The sequence below is a fragment of the Anguilla rostrata genome, chromosome 17 (assembly GCF_018555375.3).
Source record: "Anguilla rostrata isolate EN2019 chromosome 17, ASM1855537v3, whole genome shotgun sequence".
NCBI classification, from domain to species: Eukaryota; Metazoa; Chordata; class Actinopteri; order Anguilliformes; family Anguillidae; genus Anguilla; species Anguilla rostrata.
Genome location: NC_057949.1, coordinates 8,615,434 through 8,640,535, shown reverse-complemented (window position 1 = coordinate 8,640,535; position 25,102 = coordinate 8,615,434). Strand labels below are relative to the sequence as shown.

Sequence of the window (25,102 nt, the reverse complement as noted above, 5' to 3'; positions counted from 1 at the left end):
TGTGTGGATGGTAATCTGTACTGTGACCGCACATAATCTGCAGACGCCATGTACAGAATTCATTTGCCTTGTTTTATTTGGATGTGTAAAATTTTTGTACATATACAAGAAAGTGATTACATGGTAACTAGCAGTTGAAATTTGACAGTATTTGAAATCTCGATTTTGCTTACTTCATTCAAGTATTGCAACATTATAAACATTATTACAATAGACCCAGTGCAGAACACTTGATTACAGTAACTTCAAATCCTATTAAACTGAAATAGTAGTATTAGAACAGTAAATTACTGCGGTAGTCTTCACATACTTTGGAAATAAATTTGAGCTACAGTATGCACAATTATAATGTTAATGAATCTGTCAGTCAAAGCCTGTGCGTTGCCACTTGTCATAATAGTACAGTTAATACTGTCCACGATACAGTGAGTGAAGGTTCAGAATGGTTCTGATAGTTGTATTGTCATCGCAAGTATATTCCCACAGCGACTGCCAAGACGATGCAGACTCCTAGGACAAATCGTGTTACAGATAAGGAGGAAACCAATGAAGTGGGTAGTTGAAAAGCCATAGTTGATGGGTCTCCTGGAAAAAGAAAGGGGAAATATTTTTTTTATGGTTTGTTGCCATGACATTGTATTTCAAGCAGCCCTACACAACTGTTGCTGATCAAAGTTTAAAACTGTGTTAAAGGACCTTTGAAGAATGGATTTCTAATACCCAGATTTTTAATACCCTCTCCAATATTTCCTTTATCTGCCTCATTATCTTTTCCAAAATGGGGGTTTCCAACCACATTACTCCTGTGGTGCTATAGCCAGTTACAAGCTTGATAATGTTTTTGTGCTACAGTGTCAGAAATCTTGGCATGTTCATGAATCATTCATAAATTTGTGCACAAAGTTTGGGTTGATTATGCTATTTGTCACATTACAGTGCGGGTCGTGGCCTTACCGTTGCCCGTCGTGCGCCTGTGTCTGACGTCAGTCTCTTCTGTGACTGTAAGCATTTTCTGCAGGTCATCAAAAACCTACCCCACAAAAAGATTAATTCAGACAACTACACAACTGAACACAAGATCACTGATGCTAGTGTGCTTAAGAATATCTACATCAACTCATGGGCCTAGAAATTCCAGTACACAGCATAGCAGCTTTCTTCCTCTCTTTTACCCTCTTTAAATGGTATTTTGTGATGCAAAATTAAAGCTGGCAGGGTGTTGGTTGCCGTGCAGAAAAACAGACTAACTGATCTTTGCCGTGTGGATGCCTTGGCATATTCCCTGAGCCCATGATAAGATCCTGATTCACAAATGATCAAATCAGCAGAATCAGTAGCATTAATCAAAAAAGAGGCCTATAATTGTGTGGTATTATCCCATACAAATACCATAGAGTTCAGTGAATACACAAATTACACCATCAGAGATGAGGCTGTCCTCCCTCCCGTCTGTCTCTCTCACCTGGATGTTAAACTCGAATGCTCGGACAGCCTCCTCCAGCACTCCCTCTCTCTCCTCCTCTGTCAGCTCCACACTGTTCATCCTGCTCCTGTACAGCTGCTTGAAGCGGTTGGGACTGCTCACTCCAGGGAACGAGAAGAAGGACAGACCCTCGCCGCTGCTCAGCCCCAAGGACTTCTGGGTAATGCGTCCCAAGACCTGCCCACCTGACAGGTCACCCAGGTAACGGGTGTAGGCATGAGCCACCAGCAAGATGGGGTTTTCTTTGCCAATCTATGAACAAGAAACACAGGAGTGTGAAATTTAACAAAGCCCAGATACAAAAATAATAAGTTAAAAACCGTGAGAGCTGTTTAACAAATGAAATGGCTGTTTCCACAAGAAGAAGATATGAGTTGGTTGAGCATGCTGATTTGGTGTTTCATCTCTGGGAAACCACAGAGATTCAGCAGTTGTCACAGAGATTCAGCAGCTGTTACAACTTGCTAATGTGTCAATCCATTATCTATACCCACTTATCCTGGGCAGTAATGCATCCAGGACAGGCCGCCAATCTATCGCAGGGCACACACACCATTCACTCACACACTCATACCTATGGCCAATTTACAGTTTCCAATTAGCTTACCTGTCGGGGCTGTGGGAGGAAACCCACGGGGCACAGGGAGATCATACAAACTCCACACAGAAAGGCCCAGGCTGGATTCGAACCCTTGCTGTGAGGCAACAGTGCTACCCACTGCACCACTGTGCCGCCCTTTGCTAATGTATAGTGAACAAAAAAAACTGTAGTATAAGGTGTTCTGGCAACTTGTTCTGTAAGGCTCAGTACCTGTCTCAGTCTCTCTGTGTATCTGTGTGTAGCAGCAGGGACTGCTATCCGCTCCTGCCAGTTCTTTCCAAGCAGGAACTCGAGGTCCTTCTCCAGTGTCTCTTGTCGTGCCAGTTCCTGGGGGAAGTAAATTGGTGCAACACCTGGGTGGGAGGAGTTTCTGTCCAGCTCCTCCTCCAGAGCTCTGTAGATCTCATAGAGTGAACACAACAGGAACTAGAAAGAGAAAAAGAAAGTAATGAACATCACTTAGTCAAAATCACCATACACCTAATAGAAAAATATTATCTCTGATTGTTTAATGGTAAATGGACTGCAATTATACACATTTATATGGACTGTTTAACCCTGTTAATCTCGGTTAATCTCATGGAGAGACGGAGAGAATGGAGACAATGAATGCAATCTGAATGACTGCACTGATCACACCCCGACAACCAGACTTTGATATCAATGAGTACCTAATTAAAACTCTGAATAGAAACAAATATGAATTCAAAATAAAATGAGCTATACTGGAGATTAAATGTGTCTGGTACAATACGTTGATATACTGAACCACTTTTTTCAAATGAAAATGTTATTTTAGGACAGGGGTGCCCAACCCTGTTCCTGGAGATCTACTGTCCTGTAGGTTGTCATTTTAACCCTAATTTCACACACCTGATAATACTAATTAGCAGTTCAAGGAGATCTCATCTGTTGAATTAGGTGTGCTTTGTTAGAGCTGGAGTGAAAAGCTACTGGATGGTAGATCTCTAGGAAAAGGGTTGTGCAGCCCTGTTCTAGGACATGGGTGTGATTCAGTCACGTATTCTCAAGAATAGCTTTGTGCATGTTGTGCAGTTATTGATAGAGGGTTATGGATTACCTTGTATTGTGGGAGAGTTATATGTCCCCTTTGGTAGCTCAGCATAAGTTCTGTGTTCTCAGCTCTGACGTGACTGTCCTTAGTCACAGCTTTAATCTGTTCTGATAGGTCACTGGAGGGAGAGAATAAGGTGTGTTAATAACATATAGTCATATTGACTGAAGTAAAATAACTAACAGCAAATATTTGCACTGTGAGTAGGTGTAAAAGGAGGACAGGAAGTGAGGTAGTAATGGTTGTATGCCAGGGTAGGTTAACAGTTCCAACAGAGGCCGTACTGGGCGCACACAGTATTTTGTCTAGTGAGAGTAGAGAACATGCATCACCTGCTACTTATCTGTACTTTTTCCGTCAGTCTGTTCTTGACAGTCTCAACACCTGTGACCAGACAATAGTGCAACACCAGGTTAATTGATCATAGTAACATACAACAATAAAACAGCTCAAGAGCTGGGTGACGTGGGAAAACCTGCATCTGATCTGTGCATCTGTACATGCTGCAAAATTCTGATAATTGCACAGGGTGTTCGCACACTTATTCCTTTAACACAACTGTAAATTGGCTTTCATGTAACAGGATTAAGTACATTTAGCGGCATTTCAACAGGACCAGTGGCACCGTGTGATAAATGAGACTACGTGATTATCCAGTTAACCGATATGGAATGTGAAGCTCCTAGGTTTATGTCCTGTTTAAATGTTCATTCACTTTAACGTGTCATTGTGCACTTAACTGAGGTCTGCACAGTTCTATGTAACTTTGCTGTCCTCCCCTGTGTGACATGCTTTCACAAGAAGTCCACTAGTCTACTTTGAGCCCTGCCACTGTATTTGAGCAGTGGATCAGTGTGTCTTACCATCTTTACTGGAGTGTTGCGCCTGTCGGCGTTGCCAGTTGGCGTCGGCCTCTGTGACTGTCAGCATTTTCTGCAGGTCATCAAAAACCTGCACAACACAAGCGAGAAACCGTGGATTACTACCACTGCACTCAATAATACAACCAAACAACTCTCCCCTTTTGTGTCCCTCCCTCTCTCCCGTCTGTCTCTCTCACCTGGATGTTAAACTCGAATGCTCGGACAGCCTCCTCCAGCACTCCCTCTCTCTCTTCCTCCGTCAGCTCCACACTGTTCATCCTGCTCCTGTACAGCTGCTTGAAGCGGTTGGGACTGCTCACTCCAGGGAACGAGAAGAAGGACAGACCCTCCCCGCTGCTCAGCCCCAAAGACTTCTGGGTAATACGCCCCAGGACCTGCCCACCTGACAGGTCACCCAGGTAACGGGTGTAGGCATGGGCCACCAACAACGTGGGGTTTTCTTTCCCAATCTGTAAGGGAGAAACACAGGAGGGTGACTACAACAACACATACAGACATGTAAATAATTTACATGCATATAATTTATATGTATAGCGATGTATATAATTAAAATAAATCCTATCCAGGATTGCCCATGCTGTTACAGTAACTCTCTTAGTACCTGTCTCAGTCTCTGTACATATTTGTGTGTAGCTACAGGGACTGTGATCTTCTCCTTCCAGCCTTGTCCAAGGAGGAACTCAAGGTCGTTCTCTAGTGCCTCCTTTCGGGCAAGTTCCTGGGGGAAGTAAATTGGCGCTACGCCTGGGTTGGCAGAATTTCTGTCCAGTTCCTCCTCCAGGGCTCTATAGATCTCATACAGTGAGCACAGCAGGAGCTTTAGAGAGAGGGGCAGAGAAAAAGAGAGGTTAATGAACATCACTCAATACACATGTCCATGAACACAGAGAGGAACATGAACTCTAATGACTGATAATGACTCCCTCTCACAAAGAGGCACTTCATGCCCTGAGTGGAGGACTGACTCACAGCCAACCTTTTTTTTTTCAGCGGTAACTTTAGAAGTAAATGTGTTTTTTCATATTTAATTATGGTACAAGCTCACATTTACATTGTATTTGCATGGTAAGTTATGAACTGAACCGGTTATCCATGAGAAAGCAGTTGCAGGACATTGGTGCAGTTTAGTCATGTATTCCTGCATGCTTCAAGTTCAATTTATTCCTCTGTACTTTTGTATGTAGAAAATACATACAGTAACATCTTCATTTTATCATAGGCTGCTTAATATAATAAAGGAACTAGTCGGTCTGTTCCCCAAGTACAGATCAACGAAAACCAACAACTGTAGGAGACTGTCAACACTTTAACTGGATTAGAGGATAGACAAGGTTATCGCACATTGGCCTACTACAAGGTGAGACATTTCAGCAGGGTTACCTGCACTTGGCTCCCATGTTTTCCTACAATTGATAGTGCGCTATGGATTACCTTGTACTGTGGGAGAGTTATATGTCCTCTCTGGTAGCTCAGCATGAGTTCTGTGTTCTCAGCTCTGACGTGACTGTCCTTAGTCACAGCTTTAATCTGTTCTGACAGGTCACTGGAGAGGGAGACAGAGATGTGTGAGCACAGCACAGTCACAGCAGCTGACTGAAGCACACGCGCACTGTGAGTTTAATGCAGTGTGTCACAAAAACATTATGTTAGCAATGTGTAGGGATGTTATACATTGTACAGAGACCAACAAAGAAATAACAGTATTTATGTTTTTACATTTTTCTTGCATTTATTTATTTATTTTTAATTTTGGCATTAGATATATCCTTAGATATTTATTCAGACATACCAAATGCAGTCAGAGAAAACAGTCAGTACCTTTAATACTGGCTGTGCAATCATGTTTTCTGTTGTTACTTCTGCTTTGACAAAACTGTGAGTATGTCAAATATGTACCATCAAAACTCAAAATGAAACCAAACATTTAATGGAGAGGGGGAGAGTCTTAAAGTTAACTTGGTAATGAGATCAGACCAAAAAAGGCTTGTATAGACTTGGCAGGTAGGTGCACTCTAATGTAAGGCTCTGTATGGTGAATGAGTGTCGGAGGTCATATCAGGGAGAGATAGACATTACCTGTCTGTGCCCTTCACTTTCTCTGTTACCTTCTTCATGTCTGCTTCCATCTCTACAAGAGAAGGAGAATGGGTCATGCAAGCAATAAAGACTGCAGTGTGATGCATTTGACACCCAATAGACAGCTATTACAGAAAGAATTGTCATACTTTTAAATTGACAGTGTACAATTTGACAGTCTACATATTTGACTATAAAAGCATGTGACTAAAATATTTGCTGCTTTGCCTGCCCCACTTTTTTTCTTTTCACTGTGTAAGTCCTGAAACACTTCATAATTTTATTTGGCGCTGTACAGGTGGCCATTTCCCACACTGAGTTGGCTATCCAGTGCACTGTTAAACACTATATCCTTTTCATGAAAATAATCTTACAATTAAGCCAACATAGCATTATTCATAATGTGTGTGCATTACTCACCTGTGGTGTATGTTGCTTGTGGCCTCTGAAGTCTTCCTGTCCCCTGCTTCTCTCTTGATGTTTTTTTCTGCAGTGATTTGCTCAGCTTAAACTTAGCGTTTTGTCTCCACTCCTCTGTGAATACGTTTTTTAACTGCCGTCCTTTGTCGTTCAGTCCTCAGACATCTCCTTTTTATACCTCTCTCCTCTCCCCTCCCTTTCTGGCCCGTCACTGTGCTATTCAGCTGAGAGAAAACGGGAAGTGAGAATGTTGACTTCCACTTGATAAAAAAAGTGGGGGGGTTCCAAAACATGACTGCGCTGATTTTTTTTTCTAATGGAGGAGGGACTGGGAGGTACAACTGTTACTCAGCAAAATTAGGAGAACTTTGAATCCTTGGAAAAGTCATACATGCAAGAATGTGAGTGGCAGTGATTTTCTGTTTGTTTTAACAACTAACCTCTGTGGTGGGGTGTGCTGAACCATGGCCTGCAAAACAGGAGGCTTTATTACTTATCATTAAGAAATAGTCACTCCAGCCTTCTTTCCTGAATATTTCAATTAAGCAAATAGGTGTGCCATTTTAAAAAATACCAACTGTAATACAGTTATCGGCATAATGAAATGGTGCCTTCAGGTGTTTAGGAAACATGTATTAGGAATGCATTATGAATGGTTTATTGATATGAAGAAGAAAAAAATCTTACAATTAAGCTAATACTATAACTATGTGTATAACAAGTACAGTCAAATGCACGTTTTATACAAACCTTTGCTTTGAACACAGCATATTGGTTAATGAGAAATATGCCTTGGCCAATATTTACCTTATGGTTTAGACTCTTACATGCCCTTACATTCTCCCGTTTAACAATAGGCAAGTAAGCTGTTTCGGACACGGCTGTTTCCATGACTCAGCACTAGAGACGAGGCAGGCGACTGAGAGAAAGCAGGAACCATGACTCCGCATAAACAGTGCACAAACAGACAGAACTTTCAACTGGTAAAAAAAGTTCAAAACTGGACTCAGCGGAAACGAGACTTCTCGTGACTAAGTTAAACAATAGGCAAGAGGGGATGTGCGTAGTGCTGTATCGTCAATACAGTCACGGCTACAAGGGAGCAGGTGCTCTGTTGATTTCTCCTTGTCGAAATGTCCTGGTAGCGCAAATTTATAGTCATAATTAGAGATCTTTTCTACCGACTACCGCAAGTAGATTTTTAGTTCTACTTATTAGATGATAAAGTAGGTAACCCTTACCTTATGCTTCTTAACTAATTACATTATTTTCTTTAGGATAAGTCATTCTACACCAATCGCAAATATATCTGGTTGGGTTTCCATGAGACTAATAGCCAAAGATATTCCTTTTCCAACACTCTTGCATGACCACAGCACTATAACAACTTTTTCTTTTAACGTCAGAAAAAGCTACCGACATAAAACTTTAGTTAGTAGACAGTCTAAATTACCTTATCAGAAAATGCTACCAACTTGAAACTACTATTGATATTTTATAGCAAATATTATTAATAGTGACACCGCAAAAACAATAGGAAGCATATTTTGTTGGGCTAATTCGCCCAATCAGAAAATCCTACCATTGTTTTTATTTTTATTTTTTATAGGAAATATCACAAATTGCCTCCAGAAAGTGGCAAAAACAGCAAGATTATGCGGCCCCATTGCTTGAAACAAGTTCGTAGAGAGTAGTATGGTGGTACAATTGTCTTAAAAATAAATAAATAACAGGAACATTCCACGAACAAAATGAGATTCACACATATTTTCTGTAACTTATAAATTAAACTGAATTGCTTTCCAAAACAATTATAAACACGTGCAACGTGTCACGTGACGTTGGGACCAGTCTTACAAACGCGAATGTCTGTGACTGAGTGGTGAAGTTACACTATTGGTCGGCCGGTCCAGCCATATACTAGGTTTTGGCCTGGTCTTGCTAGTAATACACAGGTGAACTCAAGCTTAACGTTAAAGACTCTCATCTCAAGGTAGGCCAGATAGTCATTGAAATTGCTTACGTTTTATTTAGGCTGCAGAGGCTGCAAGATAACTATGAAGACTCTAAAGACCCACGGGTTCACAGCTCTTGTCCTCGAGGGTTGGTTTGTGTGCTGGTTTTTGTTCCGACTAATTACCTTAGTTTTAGTTTTTGACTGCTCTTGAGCACAGTAAAAAAATTATTTAGGAAACACTTGCAACATATTCCACAGTTTGGGAAAAGTCCAGATCTCTTTGTTTTTAATCTAGATCTGGGGGTTACTAGCAACCCTTGGTCCTAAGGGACAAACAAGTTCCAATAGACCCCATTTAACAGAGAGATTGGTAAGATGTCTAAGGGACATCATTAGAAGCACCAAATCAGTGAGGTCTTGTAAAGTAATGAGAAGGGGGAAAGAGTCCAAAACTACTGGCTGAGATGGGCAGCTGATTAGGGGTGTAAAAGTAGGGAATATTTTATCCCTTATATTTCTGACTTTGTCCACAAAATATGAGAAATACAATCAATAATACAATCAGAAATGGAAAAAACGGGTACTGCAGGGGACGCAATACTTTCGGATTGCATTTACTGAGAAAATAAGCGGCCCGATCCTTAATATCCTTAACATGGCATTAAAATTTAACATCTGATCCTTTTAAATTCTGGTGATGAACTTCCACGAACGGGATTTCCACGAACGCTTAATCTTTCTGCATGCACGCTTAAATGAACGGATATCATCGAGCCACTAAAAATAATAGCATCTTAAGTTATTTTCTGTGTCCCGTTGTAGCATATGATCGGTAAATGTTTTATTGAGTTGTCTGAGTAGTTTGGTTTTTTAAATTATTTCAACTCTTTTGCCCTCCGCATGCGCAGTAGAGGCCTTTTCAGTTACTTCCTGTGCTTCACCGCCTGGCTCCTCCTACCCACGACTGTTACTATACGCTCCGAGCGAGTGTAATTTAGGCATTGACTGGTTATGAAACATGAATTAATCTATATAAAGCCAGTTACGTTTGAAAGAAAAGAACAACGCTAAACCAGTCTGTTTGATGTGTTAGCGGGACGAAGGATACCCTGCGCTGTCAGGTAAGCTGTTCCATCTTAAATAGGATATTACTAGCCCTGTGGTCGCTTTTTTCCAGATTAATTGCCATAGGTAGGCTATGGTCTGAACGTTGTTCCTAGATTCCAGCTGCAAGGGTGGGAACTGTAGGACCTCAAGGGCGAGGATAAAAACATAGCTAGGCCAACAATGTTATGGTTATGCTTGTTGTCGTGCATGGAAATAAATGTATTTGACATGTCGTCCTTATGTGCAAATGACTTGACTGTAACGCAAGTTTCCTAAATTCATATAACAAAAAAGTCCCTCCCATGTATCGAATTTGTAGACTGCGAGGTTACATTACTTGGGGATACCGGAGTTTTAATTGTTGGAGATTGTCTTGTTTGGCTCGGTAATTTTGTGGTGAGGTTTTTCCCTGTGCGTGCTTCTCAGTCACAACACTGTACAGCCAGTAGCCTAAATGTTACTGATGACGTTATGCATAGCATCTCACTTGATGCTGTGTATATGCACTGTGTGGGGATGTCAGTCTACTGTCCAACTTGAGTTCCACTGTATTCATCGCAGACTTTATTTTTCAGTTGGTGTCCATGCCTTCGTCGCCCCTCCCTATCCTTTCCCTCCTGGTTGCCTGGATCCACTGTCTCCCCGGCAATAACCACAGTACCAACAGCACCCATCACCATGACTACTGTGTGTTGGGGGCAGGACCAGCAGGGTTACAGATGGGATACTTCCTGTCCAAGAGCCAGCGGGATTACATTATCCTGGAGAGGAATTCAGGACCAGGGAGCTTTTTCAACATGTGAGTGTGGAGATGGAAAAACACTCCCACTTCATAGAGGTTTCAAACTGGCACTCCAGGTCTTGCATACTTACTGGTTAGCATAGCATATGCTCAGTGCATTAACCAGCTTCTATTAAAAACCTGGAATAGCTGGCTCAACGTTAACTGATAGTTTAGTCTTATTCCATTACTGGAGTATCTTTTTGCTATTATTATAGTGTTTCTTTCAGCTCTCTTAAAAGGTGGTGACCTGTCCCATATTTGTCATCAGACTTTTTCTCTTGCATCTCCCTGGTCTGTGCCAATTCAAGGTTTATGTGAGTGAATTTGTGTGTCTTGCTGCATAAAACAATGTTCTTGCCATTCCTTTACCAGTTACCCTCGACACAGAAAGCTTATCAGCATCAACAAGATCTATACGGGAAGGCGGAACCGGGAGTTCAACCTACGACACGATTGGAACTCCTTGCTGAGCGACAGGCCGGACCTGCTGCTCCAGCGAATCAGCACACAGATGTACCCTGAGGCAGACGCCCTCCCACGCTATCTCTCCCTGTACTCCAGGGAGCTGGGGCTGAAGGTGCGGTATGGAGTGGACATTGGGAGGGTAAGCGCCTCAAACCTGAGGACCCCTGGGGGGAGGAGCTATACACTGATTGACCAGCAGAGAACGGAGTACAGCTGCAGGTGTGTAACTCGCTTCCTTTGTTCTCCTCAAGTCAATACCGGTCTGCCCTTTAACCTTCAATATTTTAAACTCTTTCCCCCAGTGATTTAGTCTCCAGTTATTCTACTCTGTTTCTGTCATTATCACTTCAAGAAATACTGTTTTAGTCTTATCTTTCCATGTCCTGACTTTCTTAAATCCAGTTTTTACAGTTAGCAGGAGATAAATTGGTAAATGTTGCCTAAGTGTACAGCAGCACATCTGAATATTAATACTGATTAATAATCTGTAACTTCTATAAATAACTGACAAAAATGAAGACTACCACCTACTCTTGATTCTTGTGAAATTCGGATACATTTGATTTGTTACTATTGACCCATGTGGTGTGTGTGCCTTCACTGAGTGAGCCACTTAGTGTAAACCTTGTGCTTCTATTTTGTGTTTCTCATTCTCAGAGTCCTTTTGGTTTCCACCGGTCTCTGGGTACCCCAGCAGGTCCAGTTTGTCGGGTCTGAGCTGGTGGAAGGTTACGAGTCGGTGCCTGTGGATCCAGAGCAGTACCGGAACCAGGCGGTTCTGATTCTGGGAAAGGGGAACTCTGCTTTTGAAACGGCTCAGAACATCCTGGGCCATGCCAGCTCGGTGCACCTCTACAGCCCGAACCCGGTCCGGCTGGCCTGGCAGACACACTACGTGGGAGACCTCAGGCATGGGAACAAATCTAAATTCAGATTCAAATATGCTTTATTGACATCCATGACTACACAGTGGCATTGTGATGCCAAAACCATTTGCATCATAAAATATAGATCAACATTAACAATTCTGTTTAATTTTCACATTAAATTTTCCATTCAAATTTTGCTCCACTGTCGAGACAAACTCAAGGTGTTATATTTCCAAAACATGTATGTTAAAAGAAACAACACATCTAATAATGCGAAGGAAGCACTGGAGCTCTATGTGGTATGTGGCAGTGTGTTCTAGCTAAAGCACTATGTGTCCCATGATACGGGGTGTAATTCTAAACGTGTGAGTGTCCAGCACCGCAGGCGACACATGATTGCCTACAGTTTGTCCGGACAGTTGTTCCCTGCTTCGTTGTGTAGGAGCAGCTACTCTGGCCAATCGGGAGGCCGTGGTCTGCCTGTGCCAGTGTGCAGGATGTGCAGTCCTCTGGTGCAAATGGCTGTGCTGCTCAGCTGGTGGACCGCAGTGTGAAAATGAGTGGCAGTTTGCTGCACATGTCTTAGGAGAACCTGCTTGATAATCTCCACCCTCTCAAACAGACAGGTTGTTGCACAGATGGGACAGGCTTACAGCAGCTATTAGGCATTCCATATTAAGGAATAAGGAAAAAAGTGAGCATTTTTTTGTATTTGCATTAAATTCTTAAATTTAAAGTGTTCATTAAGATTAAAGATAGGGGTTGCTGGGTGGCTCACCCTGTTAAGGGAGTGTTCTAGTTCATGGATAGGCCCGGCGGTAGCAAATCTAATGCCGCTTGTGGCTCACAGTTGCTTTTGGTTCTTTATAATTCAACTGTTTAGAAAATCTAGATTTTGTTCGTACAGGGTCTTTAAAAAATAGTGTGACCTTTTCTGTTTCAGGGCAGTAAACAATGAGTTATTGGACACTTACCAGCTGAAGTCTTTGGACGGCCTTGCGGACGGAGGTCTTGAAGAAATCGCCATCGTCAAAGATGGAGGTGCAGACAGGAAGCGCAAAGGGAGGGCAGGAAAGGGGCGGGACACAGGCAAGGGGGGGCGTGGCCAGCTGTACTTCACCTTGGCTGAGCTCCTGGATAGGCCCATGGGCAACAAGACTTCAGATCCAGTCTCCATATCCAGTTACCACGATAACTTTCCTTTCCGGCTGCCATATGACCGCGTCATCCGCTGCCTTGGGTTCCGATTCAACTTCTCCATCTTCGACAGGTAAGAGCTGGACGTATCTGATATATTGTTTTATAATTCACAATATACTGTGTTATATAAATGTTTTCTGGGAATTAAATGATTATGATCACAGGGTTTTTCCATTGTCATGAAATGGGTCTTTGGTTGATCCCCATCATTGGGTTAGTGCTTGTGGCCACTCGTCCTCCCACTTCATTCACATTGAACTATTTTGCTTTGCTATTTTGGCGCTTGCAAATTTTGCTTTGGTGAATGCCAAAGATTTCTCTATGCCGGAAAAACCTTTGATCATTAAAACTTGTATAATTATAACTGGATGTTTTATCTTAATGAATCTGCCCTCATGTTCTAAATTGGAATCCTCCCCCCCGAACATCACCACCACAGTAATCTTTATTGGTCCGAGTTCTTCACATGTACAACCAAATACTTTCCTGGGGTTTAATTTCACATTACTTCTCAGCGGAACGTATTGTCCACCCGCTTTTGTAATTGTGGTTCTGCTCGTTGGTTTATACTGTACTGCATTCTGACTGATCTGCAGCTCTGCCAGACCGTCGCCCAGTGCCGAAGCCAGGGGGCGGTTGCCGAGGGTGACAGCATGGTACGAAGGGAAGGGCACCCCAGGCCTGTTTGTGCTGGGGACCGCAGCACATTCCCGGGACTACCGCTCATCTGCTGGGGGTTTCATTCATGGATTCCGCTACACAGGTGATGACTCTTGACATTCGACTCTAGAATTGACTTTTCCAGAAGTCAGATTCACTGGCAGATTCACTTCCCCTTTCTGGTTTTTGATTTCCCCAGTACGTGCTGTGCATCGAGTGCTGGAGCAGCGCTACCATGGTAATGCTTGGCCATTGACATCGCTCCCGAACAATCAGCTCATTTCCTGGCTGCTGAGGAGGGTCAATGAAGCCTCTGGACCATACCAAATGTTCCGAGTGCTGGGGGATATTGTGTTACTGCGAGGGTAAAAAGGCACTGCGCCTTGTTCTCAGCATTTCCACATTCTAAGTGGCCATCTTCAGTATAGATTGTCTTGCCTTCATAATATGTTTGGACTTTCTCACTTTGATTGGGTGACTTCCTCCCATTTAAAGGATCGTACTGGTATTTTGGATGTTAAAGCCCATTTACACATTCTTTACGTAGCTGCCAAACGTATAGAATTTTTGAATTTGTTTTTCCTAACAATTAGTTCACCTTCCAGGCAGCAACATACTGCTACCATGTACTGGTGTCAAATAGCCACTGTACTGCAGCCTGTTGTGGGTGTTGGATAGAAGTGCCAAATTGAAACCATTATATTGAGGTGGGAGTCCTCAATCTTATTTTAGGTGGACTTAAGTTTAAAATAGCTCAAAATAGACAGTACAGCTGAACATCCACTTATACTCAAAATACTCACCTTGGGAATCTTCTGAAAAGCTTGTTTACTGTGCATTCATAATATGCTGGGTGGGTTTTTCAGAACATTTCATTCAGAAGAATCACATGTATACTCCAAACTTAACAATGCAAACAGACAAGGCTACATATCGTTATTTCATACGAGTACTTGAAAACTCAGTGTATGTGATTTCAAACTATTACTACTTGCCAAAAAATCATATGCCAACATGAATTCAATAAATAGCATTGCTATTGCTAGACATATATATAGATTTTATTTTATTTAAAATTCTTCTCTCCCATGCCTCCCTCCCACAGCTCTCACTGTGAGTACCTGGAGGAGTTCCCCCTCCAAGCTCTGCCCAAGCTCCCAACCCTGTCAGGCCACCAGGTCACCAAGCCGGGCCTGCTGGTTTTGGTCATGGAGTATGGGCTGAACAACACCGACACACTGGGCGCCGGGCGTTCCCAGACAGAGTGGACCCAGGGCTGGAGGTCCAGATTCCTCCACCCGGTCCTGTACTTCTACAGTAAGCTGCCCACAGGTGAGCCATGGTTACATGTATTTATATAGAGTGAATGACGATATACGGCATTATTTTAATCTAATCTTGATTTAACCAGGAGATCTCTTGAGACTGAGAACCTCCTTTTCAAGAGAGACCTGGTGAAGCCTGCAGCCTGTATTTGAGCTTGTAATTTGGCTAGCCACAATGCAAAAAGACACAGTCACAATAGAACATGTAAGCATACTTTAAGCTGCAGTAACAAAGTTGAAATATAGCATAAGCTGTGGTAAACAGTTTGGCCTGGATTCAATCAATGGTCTTTAATTTTGCCTTTTGAATGATTATTGATTCTAGGTCATTGTCCCATGTAAGCACTGTACTAAGGAGAAGTGTGAGTAGCATTAATAATACATGGTTATGCTGTTTTCATTCCTGAAATATTTTTTTAATAACCCTCTTCTCAGAGCGTGATATGAGACAGCGGCCTGCTGGGTGGCCCCTACCCCGCCCCAAAGCCGTACACCACATAATCGAGGACTTCTTGACCAAGTGGGACGCACCCATATCCCACATCCAACCGCTACGTCGCTTTCTAGAGCACTGCCTCCAGACGGACCTCAGAGCCTTCTATGCAGGTACTGCTGATACCTCACTGCAGGTGGATACATTTAATTTCCACTTTAGGGATTATGCGTTCATTCATGCCTGATGATCACAAATCACTGTGGTTTGGAGTGGTACTATATACAACCGGAGGATATGTACTTCATACCCCTTACAAAGGATAGCAATACATTCATTGTTTTTGTCACTGCAGGTGTATTCATATTATCATTGGTTTGTTTTAAGGAAATAATGTCTGCACTCAAACAGTTTTCTGAAGATTCTATATCTGATACTACATATGGTGGAACTCCTCTGAATACTTAATCTGTTGTGTTCTCCCCCCCCCCACACACACAGAATCCTGTTTCCGTTTCTCCCTAACAAATCGAAGGCCACCCACCTTCTGTTACCAAGCATACCTGAAGAAACAAGGGCTCATAGGCAACAGTCAGCTGTGGCAGCATGCACGGGACGCGGGGCTCATGGCCACCAATCATAACTCTTGGACTGCTCCAGAGAACACGCCCCTCCCTGATCACGAGTCGCCCCCGAGCTTTTAATGGCTTCAGGAAGTAACGTGGACCTCTGATTACAAAACTCATGACTCCTAGTTGAAAGACTGTCACAGCGAAAATTCAGAGGGGATTAACTGACGTGTATGTTGTCTTCATGCCTTGGCCCATTTTCTGCCTGCATCGCACTTTACACAACAGAAATATCAGTGGACCTGTGCAAAATTTTAGCCCAGTAAGAAAACGGGCATATCTCATCCCACATTTTTGAGGCGGTAGATTCACTGAACTGTAGTAACAACTTTAGTTCTGTGAGTAGGTGTGAGGGAGGTAGTTCCTGATTGGGTCTCGACACTACAATTGACTTGTCGTTATTCACCTCCTCTTTCTCTAGGCCCATATGGGGTATCTAACTCCAATTCTGGAGGGACATGGCGTCCCGATTTTTGCAGTTTTCAACAAATAAGCTGGCACTTTAGGCCTTGGAAACAAGGTATGAACCGTTTAAACTATCAGTGACTTAAATGAATTATTGGTGCTGAAATGCACTAGAAACCAGCAGACATTGTGACCCTCCAGGACTGGAATCTGACACTTCTGCCTTATGTTCACTCACTGGTTACTAATGGTACTAAGAGGTAAGATATTGCGCTCGGAAAAGTATGTCTAATTTTCTTCCCTGTTCATTCTGAAACCAACCAGCCAATCTTCACCCTGTCTTGCGTGTCTCTTTTTTTTGGGGGGGGGGGGGGGGGGTTTTGGTTAACAAAGAAAAGTGAAAATGTTTGTGTATATATGTAGTATATGTATATGCAACATAAATTATGCAGTGTTTTTTTAATATATATTTTTTGTGGTACAATTGTCATTTTGTATTTGACTATTTATGCAATAAACAAATGATTTTAATAGCTAGTTTTGGATGGCTTCAGACTGCAGTTTCATTTTTTTTAAATGTAAAAAATAGAATAAAATTGCTGGACAACCAGAATGCGTGCTCTGGGTGGTATTTCACAAAGCAGGATTACGGAGTTAGCTGGGCAGCTGCGTCGAGTAAAACCCAGAGCAGCTTTTTTACTTTTTATGTTCCAGATTTGGGAGGGTTCTGGGTTTTACTCTGTGTAGTTGTTCAGCTAACTCTGTAATCCTGCTTTGTGAAACAGGGCCCAGTTCTTAACCCTGGTCCCGAGTCAAGGTCATGCTGGTTTTCCTTGTTACTCTAGGCATGATCTGTGGATTAAAGCAAATGAGTTACCTCTCTTGGGTTTAGGTATAAATTGGTCGCAGACTTAAGGCAAAATGGAAAAACCGGCTGACCCTATCCTCCCCCACAAATTAATATAATGTTAAGAGCATTTGGGGTATTAATATTATATTTCTTATCAAATTTTCGTAATTCCGTTATCAAACATCCAGACACTTTAATGATAAACTAATTATGGTAGGCAGGTGATAACAATGAAAAGAAACAGGGTTATTTTGAGTATACAAACTGAACTTTGCACATTTCTGAGTCAATGGAATTAAAAACGGTAGGCGTTTAGATAGATGCACTTCATGCAACTTTGACTATATGTTATGCTAACTGACATGTTCTTTTAACCCATTGTAGAGTAGGTTTTTTGAAATTCTAGGCCAGTGTTTGAGAACCCCACTGCTTTCAATTAACAACAGTGATTGTTACATCAGCATTAGAATGTGCAGTTAAGAACATTTTTAAGATCATATTTTTGATCGTGCACCTTAAAGCGTTAATCTGTTTATCACTATTGATTGGCTAGTTCAACGTTCAATTCAAGTGTACGGACAAGTAAATGCGATGTGTATAACATAGGAAATGGCTTCTCAGGCCAATGTAAACAGAAAGTGTGAAATGGGCACCATTTTGGCTCACGAGACGGGAAGTTACTCACTTAAGTGTCAATATTTGAACCAAAATGGCGGATGTTTCGAACGCTGGTAACAGCATTTTGGACGCTGTGTGTTCGAGTCTGTAATCCAAGTGAAGGAAAGGGATATTAATAAAACTGTTCACGAGAATTAACTAACTAGCGACCACAAACATAATTTGAACAAAAGCGTTAATATAGAGAATCTACGTATGTTACTGTGAAAATGGACGGGTGGAGTCCTATCGTTGCTACTGCTTCAGACGATGAGCACTCAAGCTCCGAAGGCGAATACACAGTCGAAGCTGGACCGCCGCGACTGACAGAGAGAGACAGCAACAGAGAGAGGGACGAACAACGAAGGGATGGAGATGCCGTTGGATTTGGGTTTAGTGGGTTTGGGGAAGGGGCAGCGAGGCTCGGCCGAACTGGACAGACCGCTGAGCAAGAGCTTCGGTACCTGCACCTATTGTGGGAACCGAGCCGAGCAAGCACTGTGGCCGGAGGTGCAAGCAAGCCTGGAAAGATGACGGGGAGCCGATCATGGCGGCACGGCAGAGCGCGGCGCAGTACTGGGCCCATCGGGAAAGATCTGTATGGTAAGTTACCAGATATTAAAATGAATGTGAATAACCGTAACGTGTGTCCTAACTAAAATAACTAGATTTCACGTGAAATGTGTAGCTAGCTATATTTTGTGATCGCCACTGGAAACGTTAGCGTCCTGAAACTGCATTAGTCTAAATATTATTTCTGCAACAGTTTTGCTCTGACGAGTGTATTGGCAAGCTAACATCTGGTCAGACTACCTGACAGAACAGTCTTGACGTTGGTAGTGTATGTTGAATACCACAAGCGGCACTAGCAACAATCTAGCAACAGTTTTGCGAACTAATCACGGCATGTAGAGAGCTGTGTAATTCAAATTGTAAATCTGTTTCTAATAACTATATCTATTGGCGATACCGTCATTGTAAGGATATTATATTCTAACTCCTAGAATGTATTGTCTGCTTTCCTCTGCAGCGGTGAAGAGACTCAGAGAGGCAGCGAACGGGAATGACATCGATACAGGTAGTGTCTATTATGTGATTTACGTCTATAAAATGATATGGTGCGTAAAATTACCCTAGTGTACGTAGCTATGTGTATTTGGGACAGAAAGGTTTGGTTTGAACGGATGTAACGTTACGAAATGAAAGTGTGTGTTTCTGCGTGTCCGTTTCTGTCAAACAACAGATGTATGGTAATGTGCGTGGGAGTGAGTGACTGTAACAACTGTAACTGTAGCAGGTCCTCACTGAAGACCTCTCAAAACTGGACCAATACTGCAAAACCTGGCGCCTAAAACAAAGCCCAGCAAAAACAGTCTCCAGTGTATTCCACCTCCAAAATGCAAAAGCTGCCAAAGCACGCCCCCAAACCAACCTATCTGGGAGTGACCCTTGACAGGACCCTGTCCTTCAAGGAACATCTGAAAGGAACGGCGGCAAAGGTGAAGTCCAGAAACAACCTGCTTTGTAAGCTATCAGGCTCAAAATGGGGGGCAGCAGCCCCCACACTGCGTACCTCAGCACTGGCCCTTGCATACTCTGCAGCAGAATACTGTGCCCCTGTCTGGTCCAGGTCGTCCCATACACACCATGTGGACGCCCAGCTTAACACAACCATGCAAATCATAATCGGGACTATTCACTCAACACCACTCCCCTGGCTCCCTGTCCTATCTAACATAACCCCCCCACATATCCGACGAGTCACACTTACTCAAACAATGCTCCAAAAGGTCAAAGATTACCCCCATCTACCAATCCACGCAGGCATCTTCAATCCACCTACTGCCCGTCTCCCATCTAGACGACCAATTTGGAAGAAAACCCCACCAGCCTACTTTACCGCCCAGTCTGATTGGGAGAAGGATTGGGAGTCCAAGGATGCCCCAAACAAACGTCTGGTGTCGGACCCCACTCAACAGGTCCCTGGCACCAACCTCCCAAGGAGACAGTGGTCAACCCTCAACAGATTCAGGACCAGCCACGGCCCCTGCTTGGCCAGCCTTCACAGGTGGGGCAGCAGCCCAAGCCCACTGTGTGCATGTGGAGAGGAGCAAACAATGGAACACATCACTGAAGCTTGCCCTCTGCGAAGACTAAAAAGAGGATTAGTCACCCTCCATACAGCAGATCAGGAGGCAACTGCTTGGCTCGAGGACTTTGCATTCGCTAAATAAATAAACTGTAACTACAGCTTGTGTATTCGTAGGAACTACATTTAATTCTGTGACATTCCTAGTGCGCCGCCTGCTTCAGGATGACATCGACCCCTGCGCTGCAGACGATAAGGGAAGAACGGCTCTCCACTTCTCCTCCTGCAACGGCAACGAGAGTATTGGTGAGTGACAGACGGATACGCCGACCGCAAAAGCTCGTTAGTACCCAGACAAATACCTGGGTTTCCAAAAAGCAACAAATTTATTACGCTTTTGATGATATTGCTGAAGCCTATGTGGTTGGTAGATACAGCCAATATCCTCGTTTTTATTCACCAGTGATTCCCAAAATGGTATCCACACACATTTTTAAGCTTCTAAACTTTCTTGATACTACAAACCTGAGCTATCGATTTTCCTACCTACCTCATTCCAGCAGTTCTTGCTGTTATTGCACTGATATTGACAATAACTGTGGGCATTTAGCTAATTGGAACTAGTTTCAGGCAAAGGGGAAATAAAAGGTAGTCTTTATTTTGAGTACAACCTGGAAACTACCCCAGTTTGGGAAATAATGGACTTCAGGCTTTCCTGTGTGAGACTCTTATCCTCTTGACATTCTATAGATTATACTCACATATGAAAATAAGGTTGTAAAAAGGAGATTAATTATATATTTTACACCATCCCAATCTGGCAGAAGACCTGAATTGCTGCGAGACATTTTCATTGTCTAAACTGATCACCTGTGTTTCTGCTGCATTGTTGAATGTTTGCCAAAGGTTTCTGATATGACCTTATGTCCACCAATGGGGAAAGATATTCATCTGTTAACTGCATGCATCCTCCTATTTGTTGCAATTTCACTTCTGCGTTTGCTTGCTTTTTTGTGGACAACCTTGCCTTCTCCATGTCCCACACAGCGATATTGCTTCTTTGCATTTTCAAGTGAGAAGATGAAAACATAATTGACCACCAGCTTAGATGTCATGAAAACAAACAGCCAATGGTAACTTTGGCACTCATCCAAAACACCTATTAATACTGGCATAATGCAGCTTTGCTGCAAAAAACGTTTTGTAGCCTACTGTTTAATGCAGGGGTCTGCACCCCTGGTCCTTAAGAGCCAGAACTCTGCTGGTTTTTGTTTTCACCTTAAAATCAGCACCCATTTCAGACCCAAGTAACCAGATGAAGTGAGGTAACTGTGTAATCAATTGTTCGATTCGATTATTTAAGTGCAGAGTAACAATGAAAACCATCAGAGCCTGTAGCTATCCGGGACCAGGTTGCAGACCCCTGCTTTAATGCTTTCCCATTCCTGCTCATAAGAGGTCTTTGTCTCCCCCGTGTGGTCTTGTAGTGCAACTGCTGCTGAGCCACGGTGCAGATCCTAACCAGAGAGACGGCTTGGGCAACACTCCTCTTCACTTAGGTAACAAAAAAAGATAAAGATGTGTAGGGTGGAAACAATGTTCTACGCCAAGTTTTTTAAAAATGTAGAGATAATAGCTTCCACGGTATACTTATTTGAAGCATTGCAGTGAAATTCAGAAACTTTATGAACATTCCAAACCGTTGTATGGATCGCATCATATAGAAAAATGTAGGCACTGTATTAGACTATTAGAGTTATTTTAAGCAAGCAATTATATTTTAGTTTGTACAGTTGTCATTTTAGATGCTGTGTTTGTGTTACTTATGTGTTATTCTGACAACTGTACAAAGTGTCCTTGCACTATTAGTCTCAGGTAAGAGTTGTTGAGAGGGAAATGTTTGGGTTAGCATTTTGTGATCAATAATTATTTCATGCTTTGGTTGTTTTTCTGTCTCTGCAGCGGCCTGTACCAACCATGTGCCTGTCATCACTACCCTTCTGAGAGGAGGTGAGAACAGAGTATAAATTGTAGATAGAGGTTTTTACATATTGTTGGCATTGACATTGCTATGAAGAGCATTGTAACAGGATATTCTGCCATGCCAAGAGGCCTGGCCTTCTAATACTGACTGGAATATGGTGCTGTGCTATGAGTTTCTGTATCAGGAAACTAAGGTATAATCTTACATATATATATATATTCAGAAGCCTCTGTGTCCATTTTGAAAATTACTCCTAATGTGAAGTGCAACTGTGCTGTATAAATGAAGCTTCTTTTTTATTCTCATTTCCCACACTCCAGTATGCTGTACTTATTTTGTACTTAACACATAGGAAATTGAACCATTGCATTTTTGTTTCAGGCGCACGTGTAGATGCCCTGGACCGTGCTGGGAGGACCCCTCTGCACCTGGCGCGCTCCAAACTCAACATATTGCAGGAGGGAGACTCGCACAGCATAGAGACTTTAAGAGGGGAGGTCACACAGGTAATGGACACCTGTCTATATCCACAGAAGCTGGCAATTACTCAAAGAATCACTCTCCCATTTGAAGGTCCAACTCTCCAAGTACTACACCACAGCATTAAAGACTCCAGTGCTCTGACCACTATGGCAGAACACTATCTTATTCAGAGTCCAGTGTCCTGACCACGATAACCCACAGCACATTCTCCCATTACGACCAGCTCTCTGACCGCTACACCATGTTATCTCACCCACAGATTATTCAGATGTTGAGGGAGTACCTGAATGTTGTTGGCCAGAGTGAGGAAAGAGAAAGGCTGGAGCACATCTCTGCCCAGCTGCAGCACACCCGCACCAAGGCACAGGTAACACCCTCACCTGGACACACCTTCAATGTCAACATCCAATGTGGATGGGGACAGAACTAAGCCCAAAGGTTCTAAAAGCATTCATGTGAATTTTTTTCTTTTTGTATTGCAATTAAAACAATAGGCAAAGTGATATTCTTTGAACTGGACTGAGAAAAAACACTTGATGTCTGAACAGCGATTTGTTTTAAAGGCACACTATGGAGGATTTTTCTTGCCTTGCTGTGGTCCTGTATTTACAGTTAAACAAGTCTCCTCCTCCATCTTCAACCCCGCCCACTCACCATGAGTACCCTACCTAACATAGCTAGCTGGATATCTAGAGGTAATGTTACTCACAGGTCAAACAGAAAACAAGCCAACCCCAAATTATGGTTATATTCCCCAGAAGTGACAATTGCTTATCTTCTTAATATTTCTTTCAAGTTTTTAACACTATTATACCTATTGAATTTTAATAAACACTATTTTTGTGACCTGTTCAGCAGATAAGGATAGAGTGGGCATGTATCCTGCGCTCATTATTGTTCATATCTGTAATCACGTTATATGTAAACTGTTCCTCATTGCTCGGTTAGAGTAGGATGTCCCGTGCAGTAACATTAGACTGCCAGGCAACACGAAAGTAAGCAACATGAGCTTGGTTTTACCATAATATATTTAAATGTGCAGATCATTCAGTGTGTAATAATGTAACACTGAGCTATTGTACTCTTAACATTTGACTTGATAGCAGTCTCAAACTCCGGACATTACACCCGATTAAAGAAAGGATTTGATTTGATATATCTCAGCTTGAAAGATATTTAATTATCGGCAGCTAACGATAGGCCTACTTACTGATCCATCACGTGTCTGTTCTGCAGCGGCTGTTGGGAAGGAGGTGAAGAGAGGGAAGGCACTACATGCACCAGCGCTAGCTTTTTAGAAAAGCCACATTGTTTTTGTAGATAGTTGGTAGGATGGAAGTCTCCCTCACAAAAGTGGGCACTACAAATATTAACTGTTGGGGTGATTGCAATATTTCAGTGCCCATGGGAAAAAAGCATATTGGTTTTATGCATCCAGAGAAGGCACAATGTTTAGGCATTTCCAAGTTAGCTTGCCTGCACAAAAGTGGCAAGAGCATCACTTACATATTTCAGGTAGAACCCCAGTTAATCCCACCTACTGAAATCCTGACGTTTAGCCAAGGGGGAAAGCAAGCAAATACATCAGCAAAGAATTCACAGATTTCAGTTTCCAGGACCTTTAATTTTGTTAAAAATAAAAAACAAGTAACTTAATAACCCAAATGTATACCATGCATACTTCCACAGATAAGATATAGACATTAAAATATTTTCCTATGAAGAATATTTTGTATAGATTTCTATATTTCATGAATTGCCTTTCTTGGCTATCAAATAGAATACATTTGTGTGGATTAGGCATCCTTGGTAATTGTTATTATTCAGCATTAAAATTGCAGTAAATGGTCATTGAATACATCAGATATACTTACATTGCAATTATAGAAATGATCCCATGTGCTGTTAAATTTCCACCGCATTTTAAGCTGTAGTGAGTGATTGATAAAGATTTCAAATATTGGGGTAAGGAGTCCTTGGACACAGGGTGGTTATTTTAGGGGGCTTTGAGTTGAAAAAATTGGGAACCATACGTTTAAGGTAAGGTACACAGTGTTAGAAGGTTGGTGGTTTAGGACAAGCTAAGTAATATGAAGCGTTCAGTAATAAATTGTCTTGATTTAGGTGTGACACTAATGCTTCTAAGAGATAAGCTGCTTCTTAACAGGTATCTGCCATACCATTCTCTCTTTCAGGTGGATGAGGTGGCAGACTTGCTGGCCAGTTTCACGTCCCTCAGTCTACAGATGCAGAGTTTGGGGGATAGGTAGAGAGCGGTCTCAGGACTGGACAAGGGCGGACATGGGGCGGTTTGATTTGGTTGGGGGTAGAGGCAGAATTGGAGGCAAATGACAAACTGAGATACATGGTTTCATTACCTCATCCTTAACATTTTTGGAAGCTGGTCGAAAATGTACTAGCTACGTGAACTACATTCACAAGTACCGTCGCTGTTTTTTGGTCAGTCTCTTCATCCCTGTCACGTTCTACGTTTGCTTCTGCCCTCCTCCCCCTTTACCGCATGTATTGTACAGGTGCTCAGTGTAAATGAATTATAGTTGTTGGCTGTTGTTGATGTGTGTAACAATCAGGATGAAATAATAAAATCACTGAAAATTAAACGCTGAGTTTGAGAGTGTGCTTGACACTGTTACCATATGCATTGC

At 42.5% G+C, this 25,102-nt stretch overlaps 3 protein-coding genes across 5 annotated transcripts; 2 read left to right on the top strand and 1 right to left on the bottom strand.

The window, feature by feature from the left end:
• Positions 1 to 51: 51 nt before the first annotated feature.
• hmox1a (heme oxygenase 1a) lies at positions 52 to 6,731 on the bottom strand. Its single transcript, XM_064314239.1, has 12 exons — positions 6,540 to 6,731; positions 6,120 to 6,171; positions 5,475 to 5,586; positions 4,645 to 4,860; positions 4,220 to 4,492; positions 4,023 to 4,110; positions 3,492 to 3,543; positions 3,166 to 3,277; positions 2,295 to 2,510; positions 1,463 to 1,735; positions 955 to 1,030; positions 52 to 585 (listed from the first exon to the last, which is right to left on the bottom strand). Exons 2-12 carry the CDS (start codon positions 6,167 to 6,169, stop codon positions 464 to 466), a joined length of 1,590 nt encoding a protein of 529 aa, XP_064170309.1. The 5' UTR covers positions 6,170 to 6,171; positions 6,540 to 6,731; the 3' UTR covers positions 52 to 463.
• Positions 6,732 to 8,388: 1,657 nt separating this feature from the next.
• Positions 8,389 to 16,910, top strand: foxred2 (FAD-dependent oxidoreductase domain containing 2). 3 transcript variants are annotated; one of them, XM_064314230.1, is made up of 10 exons: positions 8,389 to 8,532; positions 10,179 to 10,402; positions 10,760 to 11,071; positions 11,510 to 11,761; positions 12,665 to 12,991; positions 13,518 to 13,684; positions 13,781 to 13,946; positions 14,687 to 14,913; positions 15,342 to 15,512; positions 15,841 to 16,910. In XM_064314230.1, exons 2-10 carry the CDS (start codon positions 10,188 to 10,190, stop codon positions 16,041 to 16,043), a joined length of 2,040 nt encoding a protein of 679 aa, XP_064170300.1. In that variant the 5' UTR covers positions 8,389 to 8,532; positions 10,179 to 10,187; the 3' UTR covers positions 16,044 to 16,910. The 3 variants fall into 3 exon arrangements, with proteins under 3 accessions (XP_064170300.1, XP_064170303.1, XP_064170301.1); XM_064314233.1 differs by lacking the exon at positions 8,389 to 8,532 and adding an exon at positions 8,621 to 8,642; XM_064314231.1 differs by lacking the exon at positions 8,389 to 8,532 and adding an exon at positions 9,440 to 9,617.
• A 629-nt stretch (positions 16,911 to 17,539) lies between these two features.
• On the top strand, positions 17,540 to 25,057 carry ankrd54 (ankyrin repeat domain 54). Its single transcript, XM_064314240.1, has 8 exons — positions 17,540 to 18,483; positions 18,911 to 18,958; positions 20,177 to 20,275; positions 21,457 to 21,528; positions 21,932 to 21,979; positions 22,335 to 22,459; positions 22,696 to 22,803; positions 24,632 to 25,057. The coding sequence occupies exons 1-8, from the start codon at positions 18,111 to 18,113 to the stop codon at positions 24,704 to 24,706; spliced, it is 948 nt and encodes a 315-aa protein (XP_064170310.1). The 5' UTR covers positions 17,540 to 18,110; the 3' UTR covers positions 24,707 to 25,057.
• Positions 25,058 to 25,102: the final 45 nt, after the last annotated feature.